The following is a 12,060-nucleotide window of genomic DNA, read 5'->3' on the forward strand; positions in this document are numbered from 1 at the left end:
TTTTGAACACTCGTCTGGTCAACCCCACGTAAAAGAGAGAAAAAAAAATCAAACCCCATTCTTTGACTTTTCAAATGTCAACCCCCCCACGATTTCAATTCTTCTTTATTCAACGCCTCCCCTATATATACATCTCCACACCGCAAATCCTCAAAAGGAAATCGAAGAGCGTCTCTTGTGTGGTCTCGCGTCTAGTCTAGAAGCTTCTAGAGTGTTCTAGAGATGGGCAACGGCATGTCCCCGTGCCTGTGCTCCCCGGCCGTGCACGGCGAGGGGGCGGCGGCGGCGAGGCTGGTGTTCTGGGGCGGGCCGGCGAGGCAGGTTGTGGCTGGCGTCGCCACGGCCGGCGACGTCATGGCGGAGCTCGCCGACCGCCACCTCGTCTGCGCCGCCGACTCGTTCTTCATCGGCCTCCCGGTCCCGGCGCTGCCGGCCGGGGAGGAGCTGGTGGCGGGGCAGACGTACTTCGTGCTCCCCGCCGCGCGGTTCTCCTGCCAGCAGGCGCTCACCGCGGCCTCGCTCGCGTCGCTGTCGCCGTCCCCTGCGGCGAAGGTGTCCCTCGCCGGCGGCGCGTCGTCGCCGTTCGAGTACGTCACGGGCGACGACGGCATGGCGCTCATCAGGGTCCTCCCGGAGTTCATCGAGAAGGCCATCACCTGCGTTGGCGGCGGCGGCGGCGCGGTGGCGGCCGACCAGCTGTGCAGCACGCCGGAGCTGAGGAAGCACTACATGCAGCTGGTGGGCGCGCGGCAGCAGCGGCCGTGGTCGCCGGGGCTCGAGACGATATCGGAGGCCGGGAAGCGGCGGCGGCGGCGGATGCCGTCGCCGGTGAGGCTGGTGGCGCTGGCGAAGGCGGCGTCAAGATAGCATTTTGCAGCCGAGCCGCGCTAATTCGGATTTTGCTTCTAGAGAGGAAGAAAAGTCGATTAATTTGTGCATAGATATATACGGATGGAGACAAAAGTAAACAGATTTGATTTAGTTCTGGCTCCTTTGAAAACACAGTCAAATACTACTAGATGAAAATTTGATGCAAAACTTGCAACAGGAAGAATGAAATGACCGTCCAATTAATTTTGCCGCAAGGCCGATAATTCTTCTTGCAGTTCATATCCACTAGTTCAATTGACTCCGGTTTCGTGTTGGTCGGCCAAAACGAAATGGCATTATTGGAGAACTCAGAATCCCAATCTGGTTTCTCCAAAATTTAAACCCCATTTCGAAATTCTTGTGATCGAAAAGGTGGCCTTAGAATTAATTGATCATCCAATTTTAGATTTAGAAGAAGGTTGAAATTTAGTCTTGTAGCTTTTCATTTTGTGTCTTTTTTGTGTTCCTCAGTGTTGAGATTTTGAGCTTAAGAGCTCTTATTTGTTTTGGTTGTATATATCCTTCGTACATATATAGCCATATAGGCCAAAAATCCATCGTATAAAAAAACTAACAATGTCGATGCTTTAGCAACGCGAAAAAATATATTATAATATATAACAGAAATAATTATTTTTTTATCAAGTGCGTTAGTATCACTTTTTTTCGTATTTGAATATACGATATCCACTTATTTAGACCCAATATTTGAAATATTCCATAATATCATAAAATATTATGAGGCAATTTATAAAAACAGTAAAGAAAGCAGTGATGGGTTCTCGAGATTTTTAAAGTAAGCCAGTAGGTTCATGCTAGAAAATAAACAGGGTCGGACAGCGCATCCTGGTTCCAATTACACTTCTCGAAAAGTTCAGCTCCATTTCAAAACGGTACTTTCATAGGATTTTCATAGGAATTTCATAAGAGGCAATTCATTTTCCACGACAGAAAAGATTTTTTTTTGTGTGTGTGTTAGGAGGGGGGGGGGTCTTAGCTAGGACTTTATTTTTCTGAATTTTCCTGATCACCTGAATGTTTGGTTCTGAAGTTTCTCACCAGTTAATCATAATTGTTGGTCAGCTAGATTTGGAGTAGAATATGGCAAATCTTAGTTAGTTAGGTAATTAGGTCATAGCATTAGTCCATGTATAAAGCTAGTGAAAGCTCAGTTCCAGACCAAATTGACATCGATCAGTTGTCCTGATGACCTACAAATGGAACACAACCAACAACGATGCTTCACACACACAAAAAAAGGGGAGGTGATCGATGTGTTGAAAGCAAATCATATTTTCAGATTGCAATACTAAAAATATCTTGCATGCATGGTCTACTAAAATGTTGGAGCTGCAAGTGGCTTGATGGTGATAGAATTAGGGACCGATGACAAAATGAACCAAAGAAAATGACGGAAATGAAGAGACAAATAAAGATATTTGGGGCGGATTAAGCCATGAAATTAGTGATTTAACAAGACAAACTTCGTCTATGTTAAAAGTTTACGTCAAGAGTAAGGACCCGGGATGGCAATTTTTAGGGTTCGACCTAGGGCTTAATCTTCATGCGTCTAAACACGTCTAGATCCTCTTGTTGGAGGACGAACAGAGAACAGATGATCTAGACAGGTTCAGATCGTGTGAAGCTAGCGTAATATCCTACTCATATATAGTGTCTCGTAAGTTTTTTCTTCCTCTCCCTCGATATATAATGCCAAGGTTTTGCCTTTGCGCATACCTTTAGGATCTCTCTAGCCTATCAACATTACAACATAGAAGAAGATACCCACGAAAACATTGGGTGGGCCTAGAGGACCCCCTAAGAGCATAGTAAAAAAAATGGACCAGAGATCGACCTGCTCCGGCCGTCGGTTCATTGGTTGAACCGTCGGGTTACCGATCGAACCATTGGTTTTTATTTATTAAAATTTAATTTATATTATATTATTTTAATATACAACTATCACAAATTGGTAAGATATGTATAAATTAAACCAATATATCTATTAAATGGACACAACATCAAAAAAGTAATTGTAGTACGATAAACTAACAAATTTATAATACAATACTGTCATATGACAAATTAAAAAACCAGTTCGATTTAAAAATCAGCCGCTTCACCGGTTTTTACTAGTTCAATTGCAGAGACGGTCTTTGAGCAGAACCAAACCGTTAAGGTGCCGGTTTTGGTTTTTTCCGGTTCAACCGGCGGTTCGGTCCAGTTTTTTTGCACTATGCCTAATAGTAGCTAAACTTAGTTTGTCTTGTCCTCGTCAGCATCCGGTTTGGCATCCCCCCACCCCACACACACACAGAAAGACATGGACAGTGTTCGTTTGAGAGAGGGTAGGTTAACTTACCTGGCACGGAAAATGTAGCAATAGATTAGTAAATGAATGATTAATTAATTATTAATTATTAAAAAATATAAAACAAATTAATATGATTTTTTAAAACAACTTTTCTATAGAAATTTTTTTAAAAAATACATTGTTTAGCAGTTCGAGAAGCGTGCGTGTGGAAAATGAGGGGAATACGTTAACTTAGAGAAAGTTCAATAGTATAGGCAACTACTAGCTTCAATTCATCTAAAGCCAATTTATACAATAGCTACCTAAATATATCATATCATGTCCCACATATCATACACACATTGTGTATTGGAGACCGTGATGCAGCTGCCTATAAATTAGTAGTCCATTTCTCTTCCCTCTCCTCTCTTATCTATTTAAAATATATTTATAGCTGACTTATAACCTGCTATTGTACTGCTCTTATATGGACCAACGAACCCGGCCCCATCGGTATGATAGACATGGGCATAGCCGGCGAGAGGGGAGATCTAGTGAGTAGGCCATCTTGATGAATATCATAGGTTTGTTTGGTATAAAATTGTCCATAACCTAGTAGCTAGCCCGAGTGTGGCAACCTGGAATGGCCTAATCGGGAACACCCGCTCAATGTGAGAAGGCCCTAGTGTCCCCACACCTGGAGATGGGTTTTGGGTATTGTCATGGCGAAACAACCCATGTCTTATCACTGTCTCTGAGCTGTCAGGCCTAGTAGGGGAGATAATCGCTGAGTTAGGTGGTGTTTAGATTAAAAAAAATTTTAGAATAAGTGTCACATCAAATATTTGATCGGATATCGGAACGGGTTTTCGGACACGAATGGAAAAACGAATTTCACGGCTAGCCTAGAAACCACGAAACGAATCTTTTGAGCCTAATTAATTCGTCATTAACACATGTTGGTTGCTGTAGCACTTATGGCTAATCATGGGCTAATTAGGCTTAAAAGATTCGTCTCAACATTTCTTTTATAACTGTGCAATTAGTTTTTTGGTTCATCTATGTTTAATGCTTTATTTAGGTGTCCAAAAATTCGACGTAATGTTTTTGGAAAAAAAATTTAGGGACTAAACAAGGCCTTAGTTTCTCTTCAAAGATGTATATTTTATAGGTCTCCACCCTTTTTAAGATGTAGAGATCCTCATTCTTTAGAAGATGTAAATCTTGTATGTCTATGCACTCTTAAAAAAGTGTATCTTGTATGTCTCCAATACTCTTTGAAGGAGGTTATGATGAACATGGTCTTGGAGGAGAGCGAGTGTGTCCTAAGATCACTGTGGTGAGGACCCCATTCCCCGCTACGCCGATAATAACATGAGGCTATAACTCAGCCACAAACTAATGCAGAGAAAAGAGAGAAAAATATACAATCATAACGCTCCAACATAATAAATTATGTGCCTGTTTGATATCGCTCCTACTCAAAAATTGTTATCCTACAGATCTGACGAAGCAATATAGAGCAGAGCTATTGCTCCGCTCCACGCTTCTCTCTTAGAGTAGGAGATGTACCAAACATGCTTTAAATATATATATATATATATATATATATATATGAGAGAAAATAATAGAAAAAACGGTGGAAGTAATCTTATAACTAATTTATCATGTTATCTCTAATATATATTTGCAGCTAGTAGATAGTCTTGCTATTAAACTTCATCTAATAAGATAAAGATGGTGTCATAAATATAGGAAAAATAATCTAATGCTCCAAATAATCCAAAGTTCAAGCAACAAGTTGCACACCAATATATAGGCCTCCTCTATTATAACTACAACCTTTTCTCATAATTAAATCTCAAAGACTCCGGCGCTTGTGTTTCAAGTGTAGAGGCGCGATGTTATAATTCTAGTATCTAGTTCACCAAGCTCAAAATATTACTATTTCTCCACTTATCACCTCATCTCAACCAATCATAATCTTCTCCAGCTTAGGCCCTGTTTGATTGAGCTTAGGATTATTATAATCTGGTTTATTAGAAATAAGCTGAAACAAACAGACAGATTATTGTAACAGATTATTATAATCTAGAGCCCGGATTACTATAATCTGATAAGCTTATCCAAATATGCTTTTTTCAGATTATTGGGTAGCTTTAGATCTGCTACCCTGCTATACTTTAAAATAATTATTCATATTTATCATTCGTTTCTACTTTAGCTTATAATAATCCAGCTTAGAGTAATCTGACTTAATAATCCAGATTACAATAATCCCTAGCTGAAACAAACATGGCCTTAATTTCTTCACATACATACCCATCTCAACCAATTACAATGACTTCTTGCCTCAACTTTAATTTCTCCAAAATAACATAACTTAAACTTTTTTTGCAAATGATGGTAACCCTTCCATCGGTTTCCCAACCCTGATAACCTTGACAAGAACATTCACAGCAGATACTTCGTAATACCCTCTATCCTGAAAATAGAAAATAGAGTATGTGGAAAAAAACTTAGCTTCAGCAGATACTCGATCTCATCCTCAAAAAATGAAGCATCATCCATATTGAAAAGAGGGCAAAGAGCAAAAACAATACTCCCTCCGTTTCACAATGTAAGACTTTCTAGTATTGCCTAGATATATATATATATATATATATATATATATATATATATATATATATATATATGCAAATGAATATAGATATATATATATATATATAAATTATATACATTCATTAATTGATGAATTTAGATAAGACTAGAAATTCTTACAATATAAAACGGAGTAAGTATGAGAGAAGTTGGTTGCAAAATATTAATAAAATACATACGAAGGATGTGATATAGATGTTCTGTTGAAGTGATAAATAATATAAAAGAGAATCTATTTTATTTTAGATGGTCACGCAAATGGCAATATAAAAGATCAAATTTCGATAAGCCGGTGAAAAGCACTGCGACCACATCCCAATCACAGAGTTGACTTCTTTGCAATCATCCTCCCAGGTCAAACCAGACACCCCCCTCGAACCTCGCTCAGTGCTCACGTACGCTACGCTAATTAACGTAACCAAAAGCTTTACTACTACCACTACTAATCACACTTCTAATACTACTAATCAGTGGCAGCGAGAGTGCCAGGTAGGCACCGTGTCAATCACAGGAAGCCGAGCAAAAGATCACGCGAGATCCGCGTCTCCTGTCGCGAAAAAGAGAAAAAGAAAAGCAGCGTCGCGAGTGGATCCCCGGCCCGGCCCGGCCGATCGAGAGATCTTGGGTGGATTTCATTTCACCGGGGGAGAGACCGGAGAGCTCAGCTACACGATGGAGCGGGAGTCACATCAAATATTTAATCGGATGTTGGGAGAAATTTTTGAACACAAATGAAAAAACGAATTTCACAGCTCGGCTGAAAACCGCGAGATGAATTTTTTTGAGCTTAACTAAACCGTCATTAGCATATTTTGGTCACTGTAGCACTTATGACTAATCATGGATTAATTAGGCTCGAAAGATTCGTCTCAAGATTTCTCATATAACTGTGTAATTAGTTTTTTGTTTCATCTATACTTAGTGCTCTATTTAAATATTTAAAAATTCGATGCGATGTTTCTAAGTAAAATTTTTTGGAAGACCTTAGTGCGTGGCCGGCACGCGGGCAGCGGGCTGATTGGCCCGGCCGTCTCGATCGTCAGTTTCGTCGTTGGAGAAAACATAATAGAAGCCGCCTCGCTTTCATAAGTTGTGTATGACTATGAATTGACCTAACCTGGGAAACAAGAATCGAAAGATATCTCTTCATGCGTAGACCATTCTGTGGCTGGTGATAGGTGGATCAGGCAGCTGTGATCGGCGGAGCAACTCGTGTGGTAGGCTGGGGTTACACGCTTGTGCTATTTGGCTAGCTGCAGGCCTGCAGCTTGTTTGAGATTTGAGGGTTTTAGGGATATAATAAGGCCGCGTTCGGTGCGTGGGTAAGAGCAAGTTCAATAGTATAGCCAACTACTGGCTCTAATTCACCTATAGTCAATCTAATAGTCAATTCATATAATAGTCACCTACAAAACATTAATACATGGTCACACGTGTCATATACACACGGTGTCTTGGAGCCCGTACTACAGCTAGCTACAAATTAGTAGCTCACTTCTCTTCTCTCTCCCTCTTATCTTTTTAAAATATACTTATAACTGGTTTATAGCATGCTATTGTACCTGCTCTAAATGAGGTTAGTTACCCGGCACGGAACATGTAGTAATAGATTAGTATATGATTAATTAGATGTGGTGACCAGGCTTCGGAGGTACTCATAGGGGTAGGGTTTGCGCGTGTGCGTTCTTGGGAAAGAGTGTGTGCGCGTATTAAGCGTTTGCGTTGTACTGTATCTTAAAAAATTATTAATTATCAAAAAATATAAAATAGATTAATATCTGGACATCGGTGAAAATGGGAGCATATATAGAGCCAGCGTATGTGGAGTTTGAGTGTGGAGATCATAGGAGGAAAAAGACTATGAGCAAATATGCCTAAGCTGAGTCCAAACCTGTGACTTGCCTGAGCTGTGTTTGGTTGGTGCCTGAAAATATTGGCCTGAGTCAGGCCTAAAAAATAGGTCGCCTGAGCCAACCTCTTCACTTGCCTGAGTATTAACCATCCCATCTATTGACCAAGTAAAACAAAAAGAGCATCACAAATTGAACCAAACAACACCTGACCATTGTATCCTCTCAGCCTTGTTTTCAGGGCATCAACCAAACGCACTACTCTCAGAAAGACATGCCTGACTAGGTAACTTTACTATCCAAGCTCAGGCTACTCTCATGGATGTAAAATGCTTAGGCAGATTGCTCGGGATAGCAACCAAACAAGCTCTTTATCTTGGCTGACCCTGGCTACTGCTTCTACCCCAGCCACTGCTCCAACCTTCGGTGTCAACCCCACGTTGCGCCAACCTTCACCACGAGCTCCTCCTCCATGAGCTCTTCTATCACTTAACTCTACATTGCCGAGCATTGATGCCCTCCCTAGATTGTTTAATGAATTGCATTTTATGATTTTTTATCTTCGTTTCAAAATATAAGTATCTCTAGTTTGTTTAGCATAGACTAAGGAGATGTTAAAATTTTTCTTTTTAGTCACTTCAATGATTAATTTTTAAATTTTGAATTGATTAGATTTCTTTTCTAAGCATCTAATTGACTCTGAAATCATTGGAATGATTAAAATCATGAGAATTAGTGCAGAAATGTTTAGAGCAAATACTATGACTCTCTTGACACAAACCCTAAGATACCATATAAGATTAAATAGTGAGGTTGAGAGAACGGAGGAGATCAATGAACCACACCTCGTGCAAGGAGTAATTTATACATAATCTCTAAGAGAAAAATAGATAGATAAATCGTAGCTTGGCTAATTAATTGTTGAAATTAGTATACTAGAGTTAGAGATGATGTGTTGTATGCATCACACCTCTTAATTAATGAGTTGCATAAATGGAAAATATTAGAGGTGACATTCACCTTTATTATAAAACTTGCTCTTATATTGTGGTATAGAGTTTGAATCCTAAAAATTCTTATATTTTAGGACTGAGGAAACACTTCTCTGTTCGTTCAATGTTTCATCATTTATGCATGTGTTGCTCTGTGGAATTTCTTTCCGTATTCTATCTTTCTTTTATTGACAATTTTTTTATTCTTTACATATGTATCGAAGAAGCTTCTATCTCTTGAATCTTGATTTGTATTCCTTCTCTCTTACCGAAGGATATATCTCCTGAACTTGATTATTTCCTTCTCCCAGATGGAACGATTTCAAACACCATTCAAACAAACACCACCAATGGGGGTGGGGGCAAAATATATAGAAGAGCATGGAGAAGAATCTCATGTTGCTTTTGGAGACGTAGGGTTTAGGCCTGGTTTAGTTCCCAAAATTTTTTTTCCAAAAACATTATATCGAATATTTAGATATTTAAATGGAGCATTAATATAGATGAAACAAAAACTAATCGCGCAGTTATGTAAAAAATCTTAAGACGAATCTTTTGAGCCTAATTAGTCCGTGATTAGCCATAGGTGCTACAGTAATCAACATGTGCTAATGACGGTTTAATTAGGCTCAAAAAATTCGTCTTGTGGTTTCCAACCGAGCTGTGAAATTCGTGTTTTATTCGTGTCCAAAAATTCCTTTCGACATCCGATCAAATGTTCGATGTGACCCTTTCTCCAAAAAATTTTGCCATCTAAACATGGCCTTAGGAACGGAGGTAGCGGGCAAGACCAGAGGAGGAGAGAAACAAATTTGTTTAGATAATCCCTCGTGACTCCGGTGAAAACTTGATTAATGTGTTATTGGGTTAATAGAAGTTCCAATTATAATTCAATATGTCAAAAATAATACTACCTCCATCTCTAAATGTTTGACACCGTTGATATTTTTATACACGTTTGACCATTCGTCTTATTTATTTTTTTAAAATATGTAAAGCTATATATATGCATAAAAGTATATTTAACAATAAATGAAACGATATAAAATAATTAATAATTATGTAAATTTTTTGAATAAGACGAATGGTCAAACATGTATAAAAAAAGTCAAAGGTATCAAACATTTAGGGACGCATGGAGTACCACTTTGTTAGGAAGAAAGTTCCTTAACACAAGAAATGCTTGTTTAGGCTTCGCATAACTAGGTTTGATCTATCGAGAAAGAGCAATTTTATCATACTTGAGTAGGGATCAAGAGATATCACTATTTTCTATGTAAAATCTAGTACCTCTTGGTTCTTAGGTACTACAAGGTATCGAATTTTATATAGAAAAGAGTGATACCTCATGGTACCTTCTTAAGGATGGGGAAAAAAGCTCATCAAGAAAAGCTGAGGCAACAGGGTGATGCTTCCGGATGCATTGCCAAGCACTTCATACAGACAGCAAGCATGTGTATTGGTTTACAGTACTCAAAAAATATTTTAGTCCATTAATTTGACATTGATCTAACCGGAAGAATGCTCTCCTTTCCCAAAAAAAAAAGACTTCATTTTTAGACGTCCAAAAGGATTAGAATGTCCTTCACCTCTTTAAATTCCAATATATTTATCTCCCACGTTCTTAAACTTCAATATACATGTTCTCTACTTTTTCAATTCCAATGCTTCAGTGGTTTCAAAAATAGAGCATTTATGGACAAATGAGTAGTGCAAAAGTGAAGTCTTTGCTAAACGGGGGAAGCAGAGAATATCTAAATTGACAAAGAAACGATATAACATGATATTTTATCTAAGTTCATAAAGTTAATTATAATCTATACTTGTGCATAATTTAGAGTGTTTGTTTATAAAGTAATGATGACAACGACGAGATCAATCCTAACGGTACACTGGCACCGTGGCTGACAGCCACAAGGCCCACAAGGGCCCCTCTCCCACTCCCAGCGAAGTTGAGGACACCACCTCGTCCCTAAACCAAACACATGCTAAACCAGCTTAATGTAACTTTTTGAGATTGGATAGACTATGATGCCTATCTTGAATTCAATTTTACTAGGGAGAAACCCGTAGTTGTTTTAGTCTATATCTATTTCAGAAGTGCACCTCGATGGTGAGATGATGAAAAATGGCTCGTTCAGAGTGCGCCGGCTGATGCTAGTACCAACAGAGGGAGGCGACGACGAGAGAAACTAAGACAGTGAGAGACAGGGGCTAGTTCAGTCTCACAAAAAGATCATGACGTCTTGACACTATAAAAATTATCGTAATTGGTTGCGGCGATAGTGGCAACGGCGGAGCAGCCTCATCAAGTTCATGAATCGCATGACATCATGGATCGCGATTTTCTGTTCCGATGACGGAAGATGATAGAGTGAGCTTGGTTTCATCAAGATTGTGCAACAAAGCACTATAATATTTCAGTTGGAGTGACATGCAGACAGAGTGAGCTTGATTTTATTTTTTTATCATTGTTTATATTCAGCTTTTATTTTTTATCAAAAAATGTATATATAAAAGTTTTCTCTATACTGTATTTTAGTTATTAATAAGTGGTTTAATTATGCTTAGCTGCGGCTGAAGTTGATCGTGAGAGTTGGATAGATGACCCTAATTTTGTTTCTTCCGCCGTTCCACGGTCCAAGGTCAAGAAACACCAAATTGATCGATTAAATATTAATTTATTTCACCCATAGTAATTCATGATGTTGATTTCAAAGTAATTTCTGAATTAAAGGGCCAATTTACCTGTTACCATCAAAAAATCACGATGTTGGAAAATAATTGTCAAATGTCTCATTGGCATGTGAGTGTAGATCCCCACTTATCGTTTCCGTGTGCGATGGTATTTTGCAACTCACGAATATTTTCGATGGAATCTTCCAAATTTTCGTCCATAATTTTTTGGTAATGTCATTTATGGACGAAAAGGTTACCTTGTCATTTTTACATCAGCGTGCAATCATAAATCATTTTAAGGTTTGAATACACACATACTAAAATGCCACATATCTGAAAATAAACAGCCAAAATTAAATTTGAAGAGTTTATAAAAGTAAACAAATATTAGATCTACGGTAAGTGCGTGTAATTTCATCCACCATTTATTTATAAATTCCCACCGGTTTTTAATATTCAATATCGTTGACTTTTAAATATATTTTTATCATTTGCCTTATTCATTATTTTATACAAATACACATAATTATTAAGTTATGCTTTAAATTTTTTAATAAATAATATTTTTCATAAATTTCTAAAAATAAAAATGATTAAACCTAAATCAAAAAATTAATGGCGTTTTAACGTAAAAAACGATAGGAGTATCACTCATAACACACGCATAATTATGGCGTAAATCGTAATTTACCCCTTTTTATACACTTTTTTTCTC

At 38.4% G+C, this 12,060-nt stretch overlaps 1 protein-coding gene across 1 annotated transcript; it reads left to right on the forward strand.

Moving 5' to 3' along the window:
• Positions 1 to 222: 222 nt before the first annotated feature.
• LOC121054572 lies at positions 223 to 1,058 on the forward strand. Its single transcript, XM_040524726.1, has one exon. It carries the CDS (start codon positions 223 to 225, stop codon positions 865 to 867), a length of 645 nt encoding a protein of 214 aa, XP_040380660.1. The 3' UTR covers positions 868 to 1,058.
• Positions 1,059 to 12,060: the final 11,002 nt, after the last annotated feature.

Source organism: Oryza brachyantha, chromosome 5 (assembly GCF_000231095.2).
Source record: "Oryza brachyantha chromosome 5, ObraRS2, whole genome shotgun sequence".
Taxonomy (NCBI): Eukaryota; Viridiplantae; Streptophyta; class Magnoliopsida; order Poales; family Poaceae; genus Oryza; species Oryza brachyantha.

Bases quoted from the DNA above. Each gene is read 5' to 3' on its own strand.
- LOC121054572 (XM_040524726.1), top strand. From the start codon at position 223: ATGGGCAACGGCATGTCCCCGTGCCTGTGCTCCCCGGCCGTGCACGGC.